The sequence below is a fragment of the Narcine bancroftii genome, chromosome 1, assembly GCF_036971445.1.
Source record: "Narcine bancroftii isolate sNarBan1 chromosome 1, sNarBan1.hap1, whole genome shotgun sequence".
Lineage (NCBI taxonomy): Eukaryota > Metazoa > Chordata > Chondrichthyes > Torpediniformes > Narcinidae > Narcine > Narcine bancroftii.
In genome coordinates this window covers 273,401,225-273,419,002 of record NC_091469.1, presented here as the reverse complement: position 1 = coordinate 273,419,002, position 17,778 = coordinate 273,401,225, and the positions used below count along the sequence as shown (strand labels likewise).

Sequence of the window (17,778 nt, the reverse complement as noted above, 5' to 3'; positions counted from 1 at the left end):
GGCCTTCTCACACTTTATAACTCTTTGCTAGAGGCCATTGCTGTTCTGTGTTCTGTAAGTTGGACTATTAATACTTCCCCATCTTGGTTCACTTCATCAAGACTTTCCCTGTATATTCCTTTGACCTCCTCTTCAACCCCTCTCTCCCCCCATACCAATTCCCTTTCCTCCCTCTGTTTTAACTCTCCTCAGCCTACTATGTAGTTGGTGCAGACCCAGGAGAGTGAAGAGTGGAGATGCAGTGCTGCCCTGCGGGGTCCTACTGCCCAGTTGTGATGCCGATAGCTCCATGCATGCTTTAAATGGCCTATTAAAGGAGTTGATTGGATTTTTTTCAATCCTGCAACCACAGAAGTCTGTGCCAAAGGTGGCAGTGCCTGTGCTGGGCAGTGTACCACATGGGATTTCAGATTCAATAGAGGAACAGAAGACCAACATAGGACAACCTCCTTGTTGAGAAGAAGCATGGGAGACTACCCTGCAGAGAAGGTGACCATGACAGCAGACCTGCGAGGGGCTCAGCGGCTGAAGGACTCACAAGTTGCGGGCAGTTGGTGACTTGTGGTTGAAGGATCCACATAGGTTGTGGTCTGCAGTAGACCGGCTCATGGGAACCAGGTACCAGAACCAAGATTTGAGAGGTTGCTGAGGGTAAGAAGAGCTACCGAAGGACCTTGGGTGCTGAAGGTTTCCTGATCGTATCAGAGGTTTGGAACTGGAGATCAGGCTGCCAATGTTTTCACAGGATTCTGTATGACTGCAGATGGCGCGGGACGAATGGAGGCAAATCCACAGATACTCAGTGTCTCTGAATGGATTCTCTTTTGCTTCTCTTTATTGTTGGGATGACGGGGAATGTTCAGACAAAAGTTGAAGTACAGTATATCATGTATATTACATTTTTATGTATTATTACGTGACAATAAAATGAACCTTAAACCTTGAACCAATTGACTGCTGTGATATGTTTTCGTACCTGCCTCCATCATGTGCTTCATGGTGGGAAAACGTTTATAAACAGCAGTGCTCACTGAACGGAAAGTGAGAACGGAGGCAAGGTTTGCATAGCGCATCAACGTCCTTCGCAACATCCTGCCATATTCATCTGTTCCTTGGACATGACAGGATACAGTACACATGAGGCGGTCAAGCCATGGCATGCTCTGGTACTGGTTCCACCAACGCGACACAACTAGACTGACATAGAATCCTAGGGAAAGAGACTGTTACTTATGAGCCATTTAAAAAAAAAATAGATGGTTAGAATACGGAACATATTAGTTGCCTTCTAATTTATGATCTGTGCTTTTCAGGACAATGTTTCGTGTTGTTGCCAAAAGGGAGAAAGATATTATGGCAAGCAAGTATGGCAAAATACTTCAAAGTATACTGATGTTATGTACAAAACATGTCTCTTTCCTAAATGTTTTAGGCTACAATATTTTCTGTACGAAGATATCTTGTATATATTATACTTCTGATGTGGGTTAAATTTCATAGAACTTTACAGAGAAAAGCTCAGCAGAAAGATGGGGAAGGACAAAGCATTGATTACACAGAGGCCATTTTTTTTGAGGAAGAAGTCAACAAACGTTGATTTTGAAGAGTATTTCGAAGTGTAAGGACATGATGATGCTATTGAAACTGACAAAAAGTGACATGATTTTCGTTTTGTGGATGACCTGAATGGCATGACCTCAAATAAAAAAACATATTTTAGAGATAAAAATAATGCTCTATTTGTCCTATTGTATCCAAATTGATACTGCATCCCATGCCCTCAAAAATACGTATCCTTTTCTTTTACCTGCATTGTTGTTTTTTCTTCAAAATTTGATGATTATCAAATAACTGCTGAATAATTTAAACTCACAGAGCGATGAAAAGTTACGGCAAACTCAGTCTATGTTGTATGTAATTATTTGCTTGAATGCAAGTTTGGATGAAGCTGGCCTCTTGAACTCTTCCAATTTCTATGCATGATTTATTTATTTGAAAGGATATAGAAATCAGATAATAGAGAAAATCAGTTTAAAATTGTTGGAGGCCAACCTCAATTTAGACAAACAGGTTATGTTGAGCATGGTGGAACCTGCAGACTAATTGTTGATGGGTCAACTTGATCATGTATGCTTGTTGAAAGTCAGGGGCTGGTAATTATGTGTTTTTTTTCACTCACTGGTTTACAATGCAACATACCTTGATGATATAAAATTACAAAACTGTATATCAATGTGCTTTTCAAGCACCATTTTAAAACATATTCTTTGCCTTTTATAGCTGAAGAACCACAGGCTCCAATGCCTTCCATAAATGTAGGTCTTAATGGGTCTGTCATCCATGCAGATCTGATTTCAGAACCTACATTACCAAATTGGTTTTGGATGATGAAATAAGTATGACCATGTTGAATCTGGACCCCTACACCATTTCCAACTGGGTTATACTCAAACTATTAAGTAGAAAATATCAGCATGGTCATCCATTTTAAGAGAATCAGTTGATTTGATTAAAGTAGGATAAATTGTATGAATGTTTAATTTGGATGTGCAGCAATGGGTGAAAAAAAAACAGAAGACATTGAGACCTTGGCTGACTTGCTGTTGTATTCTTGTGATGTATTTTAGCTCGAGGTTGGACAGTTGAAATTACCTTTTCTGGTGGTCTGAAACACCTGCCTGACTTGGGGTTTTGTAAAACATGCAAGCCAGTGTCCACATGATGTCATGATGTCCTAAATGACATTTGAAGAGCTGACTGAAATGAGAGCGGGCCAGTAGCAGCTTGCAAATGCTCCGTGGAGCTAGGAGAAGCATGCCTTCTCCTTCCGATTCTGCAAGAAAGTATGCTGTCATAAGCTTTAGGGCAATCCTTTTAGTACTCAAGACTGGAATTACAGGCTTGAACAACAGCATTCACAAAAAAAATATTGATTCCAGTTCAAGGATTGACCAGGACCTCCAAATAAAGGCCATGATCAGATTAACCAATGACTTGATTTGTGAATCTGCATTACCAAATTGGTTATAGTTGCATTTGTTTTCAGGTTATGAAACAAGAACCATTATATTGATTATAGACCCCCTCCAATCTCCAAATAGGTTGTACTGTAAAGCCTAATATTAGAAAAAAATTTGGTTCTGCAAGGGAAATGAAGATCAAAAGAAGCTGAAATCCAGAAGAATTCTTACCAAGCACAAATGACATTGGAATTAGATCAGCATAATTGTTGCAATTGATGGCCAGTTTCTCAAAGAAGCGCTTTTGACCCTCTTTCAGCATAAACCTACAGATATTTGAGGAATAAAATCAAAAGACTTTGAGATAAAAACATAAAATGCTGGAAATCTCATCAGGTCAAGCAGCAGCCATGGAGAGATAAATGGGTAACATTCAACATTTCAGGTTGATGATGTTTCATTAGAATTAATGGAAAGTGCATAGAAGGGTGAGGGATGGGGGCCAAGAGAAAGTGAATAACGGTGTTGATTCCTGCTTACAGTAATGAAGACATGTTAGTTGTAGCTGATCTATATGGGCGAGGTAAAAAGAGGGAGGGAAATAAGTTCAGAGAAGAGAGGTTAAAATAAGGATGCTGAAACTGTAAGATCATAATATAGCAGTTGTTTTAATTCAATTCTGAAGTAAAAGAGAATGCTGGTGGTACCCAGAAGTTCAACCAATATCTATGGTGGGGGAAAAGCAGAGTTAATATTAAACTAATTAACTGACTCATGGCAACAGATTTCAGGCAGATGCCATTGTCTCTTCAGAAAATATGGGAATATCTGGACAACAAAGATGCATGCATCAGGATGTTCTTTATTGACTACAGTATGGCATTCAACACTATCATCCCCTCAAAACTTATCAGTAAGACTTGACCTCAATACCCAAGTATGCAATTGGATCCTGGATTTCTTCACCTCCAGACCCCAGTCAGTGCAGATTGGCAACAGCATCTCCTCCACAATCTCGAGCACCACAGGGAGGTATATTTTGCCTCTTGCTCTACTCATTTTACCTATGACTGTGTGGCCAAGTACAACAACAATACCATATACAAATTTGCTGATTATACCATGTAGTTGGCTGTATAAAAAGGGGCAATGAGTCAGAATGGAAACATGGCTGAATGGCATACTAACAACAACCTCTCACACAATATCACTCAGACCAAGGAGGTGAATCTAGACTTTGGGAAAGGATTATCAGAGGAACATGATCCAGTAATCATTGGGGGAACAGAGGTGGAGTGGGTCAGGAACTTTAAATTCCTGATGGCTACTATTTTGGTGGACCTGTCCTAGAGCCATCGTAATTAATGCCATTGTGAAGAAGCACATTAATGCCACTACTTCTTCAGGAATTTGGTATGTCAGCGGAAACCTTGGCAAACTTTTACAGATGTGCTGACAGGCTGCATATGGCCTGGTATGTATGGACCAATATCTCTGAGTGGAAAATCCTACAAAGGGAAGTGGACTCAACCCAGTACATGGCAGGCAAAACTCTCTCCACCATTGAGAATATCTACATGGAACACTGCCATCAGAGAGCAGCAGCAATTATCAAGGATCCACACCACCCAGGACATGCTCTGTTCTCGCTGCTGACATCAGGAAGGAGGTACAGGTGCCATAAGACTCATACACCAGGTTCAGGAATAGCTGCTACCCTTCAACTATCAGACTCCCAAACAATGAACTCATTTCAGGACTTGTATTTTGAATATTTATTATTGTATATTTATATATCGATACTTGCACAGTCAGTTTGTTTACAGTTATTTCTTTCTTTGAGTACAATTTACAGTACCAATTATTAGAAATTCTGCCTGGCCTGCAGGAAAAAGAAACTCAAGGTTCTATATGATGTCATGTATGCACTCTAGCAGTAAAGGTTGCAAATATATGATGGTGTTTCTCAAGGTTACATTGAAAGAGGCCAAAGTGTAAGGAACTAAAGACAGAGAAGCCAGAATAGGAGTGAGGTGGGGAACTGAAATGAAGTTGATGGTTAGATTCTCCTTTGCAGACAGAACAGAAATGATTTCCAGAATGAACAGGTTTACACTTAGTTTCACCAATTCAGAGACCACATGGTGAGCAATGATTGCAGTGCACTAACTTATAAGAAATGCTAGTGAATGGCTGTGTTACCCAAAATGTTTAGTTTGCTGGGTGGTGGAATGGGAAAGAGTAAAAGAGTAGATATTGCATCTTTTCTGATTACTTCAGAAGATGCAATGCAAAAAGGAGTTCTTGTTGATGGAGATAGAAGAACGAAACAGAGTCACAGAGGAAATAATCACTTTGAAATTTGGAGGAGAGAACTTTTGATGTGTCTGATGATAACATATTGAAGTTGGTGAAAATTATATTTCTGATGATGTAATGTGGAAGTTAGGAGATGATAGGTGAGGACAAGGGGAACACTAGCCTTGCTGTGGGAGAGCAGAAAAGGGGTGCAAGTTGATGTGCAGGAAAGATGCAATTTTCACTCTCTCAGTCAAAGGAAAAAGGGAAGATAATTTGGAAGCACTAATTGTGGATGGTATTGACTTCAGAGCAGATGTGATGGAGCCATAAAGGCTGCAAGAATGAAATGAAGGTCTTTCTGAAAGCAAGGTGGGAAGAAGTGTGGTTAGGTTAGCTGTGGGATCCTTTGGACGTAGTGGATATTGAAGTTGAGAAAAGGACAGAGGGAATCAGATCAATCATGTGGATCATGGATAGACCCTTTCCATCAACAAAAGAAAGTGTCCACTTGTTAGCACCTCTACCAGCCCTACAAGGTACTGTTGTTCATAATTTCCACCACTTACTATGTGATACCATCACCACTCAAATCTTCCCACATCATTCCTTTTCATTGTTTTGAAGGAACCATCCATTTCCTCAGCAAATCCTTTGTTTTCTCTTCTATCTGTAATTTGGCAGGCAGCCTGACATTGCATTTACCATCTCAGTGTACATCTCAATCACCTCTTTGTCTTTTACTCAAAAATGGATGCCTGGCCGCCTCCTATCCTTGGGAGATGTAAACCTAGTGTTTCTTCCTTGCCTATCTTCTCAGCATCTGTTGGCCAGGCATCTCCTACCACACCCATGCACTGAGGTGCAAAGTACCTTGAACTTCTGATATTTGCTTCAGGAAATCAGGGCTGGGTGGTATGCTTCTGAATACAAAAAACAGCAAAAATTAATCTCATGAGATTTTGATGCAGTGGGACACTACCGATATGGTCATTATTCCACAACTTCACTGCCATTTCAGCAAAAGAGATCAGGATGTGTATGGGCATAAACCTTTAAAAGTGATGGGAGAATGAGAGCAATTAGGAAAGCAAAAGTTATTCTGTCCTCATTAACAGAAATATTAAGAGTAATACTAAAGAAGTTATCCTCACCTTTTATAAAATACTTTTGAGGCCTTGTGTATGATTGTGGCAGCCATACTTTGGGAAGGATACAAAGGCCTTAGAGAGTGCAAAATTGTTGTGCAAGTTGGTCAGTCACATCAAATTAAATTGCCCCCCCTTGAAGCAAAGAAGGGTGGAGTGAGAGGGATCTAACAGATGTATGAATTGGTCAAGAAAGCAAGTACTGAAAGGCATAACTTTAAGAGAAAGGACAAAGAAATCAACGAATGACATGAAGAAAAATACATGAAGCAAGCAGTTATGATGGGTGCGTGTGGTAGTTGGATAATCAATTGAAGGTTGAATTCAAAAAAGCTTTTGAGAAAGAAATATGGATGCCATTGGATCAAATTACAAAGCAGTAACATAGACTCAATGGATCAAATGGCTTCTGTCAATACTATAATGATCCTACAATTCAGGATAAAAAATGCAGAATTTCTAATCTTCCAAATATTGTGGATTGGAAAATTGCTACTTGTGGTGGTCCACCACCGGCCTACTGCAGGAGACAACCTCTGTACCTGCAAGAGTGTAAAGGGACAGGACAACACCTGACCGGCTGTCAATCAGTCAGCCTGAATGGATCAAGCCCCACCCGGTCGGGTGTCAATCACCCTCCGGGATATAAGCCTGCAGAATTGCTGCAGCCACAGCCAGCCTGGTTCTGTGGAAATCTTTGTGGATTAAAGACTGTTGTACAGTCTTTATCTTTGTGTGTGTCTGTTTCTGGTTAAAAGTGCACCATACTCTTTGGCTTGGCTTCGCAGATGAAGATTTATAGAGGGATAATGTCCATGTCAACTGCAGGCTCATTTGTGGCTGACAAGTCCGATGCGGGACAGGCAAACATGGTTGCAGCGGTTGCGAGGGAAAATTGGTTGGTTGGGGTTGGGTGTTGGGTTTTTCCTCCTTTGTCTTTTGTCAGTCAGGTGGGCTCTGCGGTCTTCTTCAAAGGAGGTTGCTGCCCACCGAACTGTGAGGCACCAAGGTGCACGGTTTGAGGCGATATCAGCCCACTGCCGATGGTCAATGTGGCAGGCACCAAGAGCTTTCTTTTTTTTTAATTTTTTTATTTTTCACACTATAAACCACAGTGACCAAGATACATACATTTTCCTTTTCAAATATATACAGTGTCATTTTCCCATCCAACCCTCCCTACCTCCCCCCCCCCATTCATTTAAAATACAAAATCTAAGATACATTAAACCAGTCAAACAATGTTGTCATTCAATAAAAATAAACAAGAAATTCCACTGAGTCAATTCTTTTCATTTCCTTCTCCTTTCGTTAATTTAGGTGGTAAATGTCCCCGGTAGGTTTTCTCTATTGTGTTTCAGATATGGCTCCCATATTTGTTCAAATATTTCAATATTATTTCTTAAACTATGTTATTTTTTCTAATGGAATACAGCAGAAAGATTTAGGAGTAACGGTACATCGTTCCCTGAAGGTAGAAACTCACGTGAATAGGGTGGTGAAGAAGGCTTTTAGTATGCTGGCCTTTATCAATCATTGCATGGAATATAGGAGTTGGGAGGTGATGTTGAGATTGTATAAGACGTTGGTGTGGCCTAATTTGGAGTTCTGTGTGCAGTTCTGGTCATCTAATTATAGGAAGGATATAAACAGAGTGGAGAGAGTGCAGAGAAGGTTTACCAGAATGTTACCTGGGTTTAAGCATCTAGAGTATAGGGAGAGATGGGACAGATTAGGTCTTTATTCTTTGGAGCGTAGAAGGTTGAGAGGGGATTTGATAGAAGTATTTAAGATTATGAAAGGGATAGACAGAGTGGATGTGGATAGACTATTTCCGTTAAGAGGAGGAAAGATTAAAGCAAGAGGACATGAGTTAAGAATTAAGGAGCAGAGGTTTAGAGGTAACATGAGGGGGAACTTCTTTACTCAGAGAGTGGTAGCCGTTTGGAATGAGCTTCTGGGAGAAATAGTGGAGGCGGAGTCAATTGTATTATTTAAGAAAAGGTTGGACAGGTATATGGATGAGAAGAAGATGGAGGGTTATGGGCATTGTGCAGGGAGGTGGGACTAGAGAGGGGTGTTTGGTTCGGTGCGGACTAGAAGGGCCTAATGGCCTGTTTCCGTGCTGTAATTGTTATGTTATGTTATGTTATTTATTCATTTCTATATACCATTGTTGTATTCTCAAATTATCATCCAATTTCCAGGTTGACATATACATTTTTTTGCTACGGCTAGAGCTATCTTAACAAATCTTTTTTGTGCACCATCCAAATCAAGTCCAAATTCTTGTCTTTTTACGTTACTTAGGAGGAAGATCTCTGGGTTTTTTGGTATATTGTTTTCTGTAATTTTATTTAATATCTGGTTTAGATCTTCCCAAAATTTTTCTACTTTCTCACATGTCCAGATTGCATGAATTGTTGTTCCCATTTCTTTTTTACAATGAAAACATCTGTCAGATACTGTTGGGTCCCATTTATTTAACTTTTGAGGTGTAATGTATAGCCTGTGTATCCAGTTATATTGTATCATACGTAACCTCGTATTTATTGTATTTCTCATCGTTCCAGAGCATAACTTCTCCCATGTTTCCTTCTTTATCTTTATATTTAAATCTTGTTCCCATTTTTGTTTAGTTTTACCATTTGTTTCCTCATTCTCCTTTTCTTGCAGTTTAATATACATATTTGTTATAAATCTTTTGATTATCATTGTATCTGTAATCACATATTCAAAGTTACTTCCCTCTGGTAACCTCAGACTGCTTCCTAATTTGTTCTTCAAGTAGGATCTCAATTGGTAATATGCCAACACTGTATCTTGAGTTATATTATATTTATCTTTCATTTGTTCAAAGGATAATAATCTATTTACTGAAAAACAATTTTCTATTCTTTTAATCCCTTTTTTCTCCCATTCTCTAAAGGAAAGGTTATCTATTGTAAAAAGGAGTAACTGATTTTGCGTCATTATTAGTTTTGGTAATTGGTAATTTGTTTTATTCCTTTCTACATGAATCTTCTTCCAAATATTGAGCAGTTGATATAATACTGGAGAACTCCGACGTCATACCAATTTTTCATCCCATTTATATAATATGTGTTCAGGTATCTTTTCCCCTATTTTATCTAGTTCTAATCTAGTGCAATCTGGCTTTTCTCTTGTTTGGTAAAAATCTGATAGGTATCTTAATTGTGCGGCTCTATAATAATTTTTAAAGTTTGGCAGTTGTAAGCCTCCTTGTTTATACCATTCTGTTAATTTATCTAGTGCTATCCTCGTTTTCCCCCCTTTCCATAAAAATTTCCTTATTATTTTCTTTAACTCCTTGAAGAATCTCTCTGTCAAGTGTATTGGCAATGCCTGAAATAGGTATAATATCCTTGGGAAAATGTTCATTTTAATACAGTTTATCCTTCCTATTAGTGTTAGTGCTAAATCTTTCCAATGCTCTAAATCGCCCTGTAATTTTTTCATTAGTGAATAATAATTGAGTTTATATAGATGGCCGAGATTTTTATTTATTTGTATACCTAGGTATCTTATTGCTTGCATTTGCCATCTGAATGGTGATTCCTTCTTAATTTTTGAGAAATCCGCATTATTCATTGGCATTGCTTCACTTTTATTTACATTAATCTTGTAACACGACATTTCTCCATATTCCTTCAATTTCTTATATAATTCTTTTATTGATAGTTCTGGTTCTGTTAAGTATACTATAACATCATCTGCAAATAAACTGATTTTATATTCCTTGTCTATTATTTTTATCCCTTTTATATTATTTTCTGTTCTTATCAATTCTACTAGTGGTTCTATAGCTAACGCGAACAATAAGGGTGATAGTGAGCATCCCTGCCTTGTTGATCTGCTTAAATTAAATTGCTTTGATATATATCCATTTACTGTCACTTTCGCCAATGGCCTCTTTAATCCAATTAATATACTTCTCTGGTAAACTGAATTTTTCCAATACTTTGAATAAATAATTCCATTCTACTCTGTCAAAGGCCTTTTCTGCGTCTAAAGTAACTGCTACTGTTGGCGCTTTACTCCTTTCTACTGCATGAATTAAGTTAATAAATTTACAAATATTGTCTGTTGTCCGTCTTTTTTTAATAAATTCCAGTTTGGTCTAGATTTACCATTTTAGGTACATAATCTGCTAATCTGTTTGCTAATAGTTTAGCTATTATCTTATAATCTGTGTTAAGTAATGATATTGGTCTATATGATGCTGGTGTGAGTGGATCTTTCCCTTGCTTTGGTATTACTGTAATTATTGCTATTTTACATGAATCTGGTAAGCTTTGTGTTTTGTCAATCTGGTTGATTACTTCCAGGAGGGGAGGAATTAATAAATCTTTAAATGTTTTATAGAATTCTATTGGGAATCCATCCTCTCCTGGTGTTTTATTATTTGGTAGTTTTTTTTATTATCTCTTGTATTTCTACTATTTCAAATGTCTCTGTTAATTTATTTTGTTCCTCTATTTGTAATTTTGGTAGTTCAATTTTAGTTAAAAATTCATCTATTTTGCCTTCTTTCCCTTCGTTTTCAGTTTGGTATAATTGTTCATAGAATTCTCTAAAGTTTTCATTGATCTCTGTTGGATTATATGTGATTTGTTTGTCTTTTTTCCTTGATGCCAATACCATTTTCTTAGCTTGTTCTGTCTTAAGCTGCCATGCTAGAATTTTGTGCGTTTTTTCTCCTAGTTCATAATATTTCTATTTTGTCTTCATTATGTTCTTCTCCACCTTATATGTTTGTAGTGTTTCATATTTTATTTTTTTTATCTGCCAATTCTCTTTTTTTAGTTGTATCTTCCTTCATTGCTAATTCTTTTTCTATATTTACTATTTCCCTTTCCAACTGCTCCGTTTCCTGATTATAGTCCTTCTTCATCTTGGTTACATAACTTATTATTTGCCCTCTAATGAACGCTTTCATTGCATCCCATAGTATAAACTTATCTTTCACTGATTCCGTATTTATTTCAAAGTACATTTTAATTTGTCTTTCAATGAATTCTCTAAAATCCTGCCTTTTAAGTAGCATGGAGTTTAATCTCCATCTATACATTCTTGGAGGGATGTCCTCTAACTCTATTGTCAATATCAAGGGTGAATGGTCCGATAATATACTAGCTTTATATTCTGTTTTTCTTACTCTATCTTGCATACGAGCTGATAACAGAAATAGGTCGATTCTTGAATATGTTTTATGTCTACTCGAATAATATGAATATTCCTTTTCCTTTAGGTATTGTTTCCTCCATATATCCAAAAGTTGCATTTCTTGCATCGATTTAATTATAAATTTGGTTACTTTGTTCTTTCTGTTAATTTTTTTCCCAGTTTTATCCATATTTGAATCCAAATTAAGGTTGAAATCCCCTCCTATTAATATGTTCCCTTGCGTATCTGCTATCTTCAAAAAAATATCTTGCATAAACTTTTGATCTTCTTCGTTAGGTGAATATACATTGAGTAGATTCCAAAACTCCGAATATATCTGACATTTTATCATTACATATCTCCCTGTTGGATCTATTATTTCCTCTTCTATTTTAATTGGTACATTTTTACTGATTAATAGCTACTCCTCTTGCTTTTGAATTATACAATGCTGCTGTTACATGTCCTACCCAATCTCTCTTTAATTTCTTGTGCTCCAATTCAGTTAAATGTGTTTCTTGCACAAATGCTATATCAATTTTTTCTTTTTTCAGTAAATTTAGCAGTTTCTTCCTTTTGATTTGGTTATGTATTCCATTAATATTTAAAGTCATATAGTTCAACGTAGCCATTTCATACTTTGTTTATCTTCCCTTTCCGTTTCTCCATCATCACCTTTCCTTCTTATCCATTTCTGCTTTCTTGTTTTGAACACTTTATAAGACAACATTTCTAAATCCTCAAACATTTTCCTTATTCTCCTATTTAAAACTTCTTTAACCCCATTCTCCCCTCCCCCTCCTGAGATGCCCTTTATCCCTTGTCGGGCAACCACATCTCCCCTCTCCATTTGGATTTGCGAATTCACTCGCAAGCGTCAACTGATTTTGCAGTGACCGTAACTCTTCCCCACCCAGCCCCCCCAGAAAAGATTTCAATTTTCATATGTAACAAAGGTCACTCTTTTAATTCCCTCCTTATTCCCTCTATTCCCTTTCATTCCCTTATTAATTCTTGTCTATACTCTATATATTTTCCTCTAAATACGGATACATTCATGTATACACACTATATATATATATATATACACACATATACCCCTTTACACACATACATATAGTTCGTGGTCATTTTTACTCTCATTACATGTCTTCATCTCTCTGCTTGTTTTGTAGTTGTTCTGCAAATTTCCTTGCTTCCTCTGGATCCAAGAATAGTCTGTTTTGTTGCCCTGGAATAACTATTTTAAGTACCGCTGGGTACTTTAACATAAATTTATATCCTTTTTTCCATAAGATCGTTTTTGCTGTATTGAACTCCTTCCTCTTCTTCAGGAGTTCAAAACTTATGTCTGGATAGAAAAAAAATTTTTGACCTTTGTATTCCAGTGGCTTTTTGTCTTCTCTTATTTTCTTCATTGCTTTCTCCAATATGTTTTCTCTTGTTGTATATCTTAAGAATTTTACTAAAATAGATCTTGGTTTTTGCTGCGGTTGTGGTTTCGGGGTTAATGTTCTATGTGCCCTCTCTATTTCCATTTCTTCCTGTAATTCTGGTCTTCCTAGGACCCTGGGGATCCAATCTTTTATAAATTCTCTCATATTCTTGCCTTCTTCATCTTCCTTAAGGCCCACTATCTTTATATTATTTCTTCTATTATAGTTTTACATTATATCTATCTTCTGAGCTAACAGCTCATGTGCCTCTTTAACTTTTTTTATTAGATTCTTCTAATTTCTCTTTTAAGTCCTCTACTTCTATTTCTACGATTATTTCTCGTTCTTCCACATTATCCACTCTTTTTCCTATCTCTGATATGACCATTTCTATTTTATTCATTTTTTCTTCTGCACTCTTAATTGTTCTTTTTTTCTCATTAAATTCTTGTAATTGCCATTCTTTCACTGATTCCATATATTCTTTAAAAAAAGATATATCCATTGTCTTGCCTTTCTCTTCTTCTTCCATTTCTCTCTGTTCTTCTTCTTCTTCTTCCTCTGGGTTGACTATCTGTTGTTTCCTTGTTTTCTTTTTGCTCTCTTCTTTTTTGTTGTCGTTATTTTCTATGTTCTGCACCTGTTGCTGTGTTGCAGCTGTCACTCTCAGCTGTGGAGATCGACTCCGCAGCTGTTCCCCCCTCCCATCAGTGTGTTTTTTTCATGCGCGGTTGCACACTTTTACTCGGCTCCGCGAGCCATTTTTGTAGTCCCGAGCTCGGGACTTCCACTGACCTGAGGGAGCGGGCTTCTCTCTCCGCGGCCGGCCTCCTCGGACAGGTAAGACCTTTACCTTCTTCTTCCGACGTTCTTTCATCTTCTCTTCTTCCAGTTGTTTTCGACTTTTCTCTCTTCGCTGCCATTTTCTTCTCACCTTTATTTTTACTTTGTTTTCATTTTTACTCTTGAACCTTTGTGTTTTGTGCGTTTTTTTTTTAACTTTTCCGGAGAGGGCTGGAATTCCCTGACCGGCCACTACTCCATCACGTGACTCCTACCAAGAGCTTTCTTTAGGCAGTCCTTGTACCTCTTCTTTGGTGCACCTCTGTCTCGGTGGCCAGTGGAGAGCTCGCCATATAACACGATCTTGGGAAGGCAATGGTCCTCCATTCTGGAGATGTGACCTACCTAGCACAGTTTGATCTTCAGCAGTGTGGATTCGATGCTGTCGGCCTTTGCCATCTCGAGTACTTCGATGTTGGAGATGAAGTCGCTCCAATGAATGTTGAGGATGGAGCGGAGACAACGCTGGTGGAAGCGTTCTAGGAGCCGTAGGTGATGCCAGTAAAGGACCCATGATTCGGAGCCGAACAGGAGTGTGGGTATGACAACGGCTCTGTATACGCTAATCTTTGTGAGGTTTTTCAGTTGGTTGTTTTTCCAGACTCTTTTGTGTAGTCTTCCAAAGGCGCTTTTTGCCTTGGCGAGTCTGTTGTCTATCTCGTTGTCGATCCTTGCATCCGATGAAATGGTGCAGCCGAGATAGGTAAACTGGTTGACCGTTTTGAGTTTTGTGTGCCCGATGGAGATGTGGGGGGGCTGGTAGTCATGGTGGGGAGCTGGCTGATGGAGGACCTCAGTTTTCTTCAGGCTGACTTCCAGGCCAAACATTTTGGCAGTTTCCGCAAAACAGGACATCAAGCGCTGAAGAGCTGGCTCTGAATGGGCAACTAAAGTGGCATCGTCTGCAAAGAGTAGTTCACGGACAAGTTGCTCTTGTGTCTTGGTGTGAGCTTGCAGGCGCCTTAGATTGAAGAGACTGCCATCCGTGCAGTACCGGATGTAAACAGCGTCTTCATTGTTGAGGTCTTTCATGGCTTGTTTCAGCATCATGCTACTTCAATACTTAAGGAACTGAGAGAGCAAACTTAAAAAAAAATGCCCCTATTGGTGTGATATTAGGGGAAATGGACATTATTAAAGTTGATAATTAAGGATAGAGTGATAGAACAACTTGAAAGTTTACAACTAATCAGACAGAATCAGTGTGGATTTGTCAACTGGATATCACGCTCAATGGACTTGACTGAATTTTTTGAAGACGTGACTTAAATTGTAAGCAGGAAAACATCAATTGATTATTTCTATGGACTTCCAACGGGCATTTTACAAAGTTCCTCATGAGAGACCATCAAATTTCACAGTTTTGCAAAAAAATCTTTGACCTGATTCAAAAAGTAAGTCGCAGAAGAACAGAGTATAGATAATGGAAAGATATAACATACATAACATGCATAACAATTACGGCACGGAAACAGGCCATTAGGCCCTTCTAGTCTGCACCGAACCAAACACTCCTCTCTAGTTCCACCTACCTGCACAATGACCATAACCCTCCACCTTCTTCTCATCCATAATACCTGTCCAGCTTTTTCTTAAATAATAAAATTGACTCTGCCACCACTATTTCTCCCGGAAGCTCGTTCCACACCGCTACCACTCTCTGAGTAGAGAAGTTCCCCCTCATGTTACCTCTAAACCTCTGCCCCTTAACTCTTAACTTATGTCCTCTTGTTTCAATCTCTCCTACTCTTAACGGATATAGTCTATATTGGTAGCAAATTATGATTTGTGTCCTCCAGGATGTGTGTTGGTTCCATAATGCTGCACAAAACTTACAAACAACTTTGAAGTAGAAAATAACATCTCTAAGATTGCCTGGTACATGACTAAGCTATGTTGTGTACACCACTAAGTGGTGTAGATGGAAGCGCAGCTTAACAAAGACATATTGGGCAAAATTACAGCAACTAATTTTCAATGTAAGTATCTATCATGGTACTTAAAAGCATATTTGGAGCATATTCTTAGAGGCAGTTTCACGGTAGGAAATCTATACAGAAGATAGCTGTCGGAAACCTTGGGTTCCAGAGGATTTTCTCAGTAACAGAGTTACAAAACACTTTTATATGGAAAGAAAGTTATTTTTAAATTTGATCATGAAAAAGCTATTATCATAAAAAGATGAATCTATGGTCTTGGTTTAAAATTTAACCATTAATATATTTGGATAGTTTGATGAGATAAATAGTTTATTTTGTTCTTATAATGGTTTATATAGAATCCAAATAAATTATTCGCTTGGCTAAAGTAGTTACTGTTCAGGAAAATAACAAGATGAATGTGAAATGCTGAGATGTAGTGAAGTGCCACATAAATTAAAGAAAGAAATTTTTTGTGTTGCAATTTACTTGAAGCACAAAGAAACAATAGAATAAAGTATGTGGTGGTGATGGAAAAAACAATTGTAAGTCTGTGTAAAAAGTAAATAGATGGGTCTGTGTAAAAAGTAAATAGATGGGTCTGTGTAAAAAGTAAATAGATGGGAGGAAGAAAACGTGACATGAATTTCAATGAGATAGTTAAAGTGATCTTTTGTTTGTTTAGCTCACTTTACCACTTTCACATCTGGAATTCACTTACCTGTAGATGCAACTGAGAATGAGGTAAAGTAATATAAATATGAGGAACTCCTTGTACAGCAGTTTGTATATACTGCCTTTCCACTGCAGCAACAGCTTGGAAAATCCGCACAAGCGGGCATTGGCCACACGACTTGTGTAAGTTACTGTCATGATGAGACCTGAAAGGACAACACAACCTGAACTGTTGCCAATGGATAAGTATTTGAGAACAAAATAGGGTTTATTTTCTTTTCCTCTTTTTTTCATTCCCGTTACTTTTGGGAAGTGGTTCTATGCAAGCTTCCGATCACGAAGTACATCAATAAGCATTTGTGAATTTAGTCTTGACATCTTATAATGGAGTCAATTAAAGTGAAAATCCAAGCAGGGTATTAATACAAAGTTATCTCAAGAGATCATAAACATTGTAAATTCTAGAAATAGTTAACAGATCAGGCTAGAATTGTAAAGAGAGAAACATAATGTTTTAGTTCAATGATCTATCATCAAAGCTATGTGAAGGTAAAAATCAAAGATGTTTTATGTTGCAGGGAAAGGAATGTGAGGGTGAGATAAAAGGAAGGTGTTCAATAAGGCGGAGACCAAATGAGAGCAAATTCCAGTTGGTGGCTCAGAGTGGCTGGTGAGGGTTTGTTAAACACTGTTGATCTGAAGGACTTAAATAGGAGATAAATGAGCACAGTTAGTGAGCAAAAAAATTGCTGGGATTGCAGGATAAATAAAAAGTAGATTGAGGCCAGTTGCAATGCTGATAGTGCTGGATGGTTAAAATCAATCATCCCAACATTTCCAGAGATTGAGGTGACCATGGCCCAAAATAGCATTCTTAGGTACTGCAATAGCAAGACAATTGGGCAGATTGAATATTTTATTTATAATTTTTCAAATTCAAACAGTGTCAACAATCCATAATTATCCATAATAATAAAAACACACTACATTTTCCAATTATATACAAGCTTAACCGTCGAGTTGAATTTTCCCCTCCCTTATCCCAATTAATATATCTAGAGACAAAATTAAATAGACAATTACCCTGAAAAGAGAGACAGCAGCAATAAATTAATCCTTGCGTCCTATTTCTGTAGCATTTTACAGTGTTCCTTTACCTTCCAGATATATTGGGGAGATAAGGACCAAAAAATAAAACAAAACAATTACACACAAAAAATTCTTATGAAAAAGTAAGAACAAATCAACAAAAAGATAGAAATTGTAGAATTCGTTGGAACCCCACTGCTGGCTTTCAGGCCTTTAAATTTTC

General features: G+C 37.7%; 2 protein-coding genes across 4 annotated transcripts in view; one reads left to right on the top strand and one right to left on the bottom strand.

The window, feature by feature from the left end:
* Positions 1-17,778, top strand: part of rab3il1 (RAB3A interacting protein (rabin3)-like 1) — a 134,529-nt gene that overhangs the window by 16,173 nt on the left and 100,578 nt on the right. The gene's annotated exons all lie outside the window — the stretch shown is intronic.
* The window catches only part of LOC138751528 (bestrophin-4-like), a 40,285-nt gene that overhangs the window by 14,692 nt on the left and 7,815 nt on the right, over positions 1-17,778 (bottom strand). The window contains exons 1-4 of one of the 3 annotated variants that reach the window (XM_069913905.1): positions 17,550-17,619; positions 16,513-16,672; positions 3,192-3,286; positions 977-1,210 (exon numbers count right to left, since the gene is read on the bottom strand). In XM_069913905.1, the coding sequence (XP_069770006.1) occupies positions 977-1,210; positions 3,192-3,286; positions 16,513-16,664 (481 nt within the window). In that variant the 5' untranslated portion in view covers positions 16,665-16,672; positions 17,550-17,619. Of the gene's footprint in view, positions 1-976; positions 1,211-3,191; positions 3,287-16,512; positions 16,673-17,549; positions 17,620-17,778 lie in introns of those variants that run through there. The other 2 variants (XM_069913894.1, XM_069913916.1) reach the window with 2 other exon arrangements.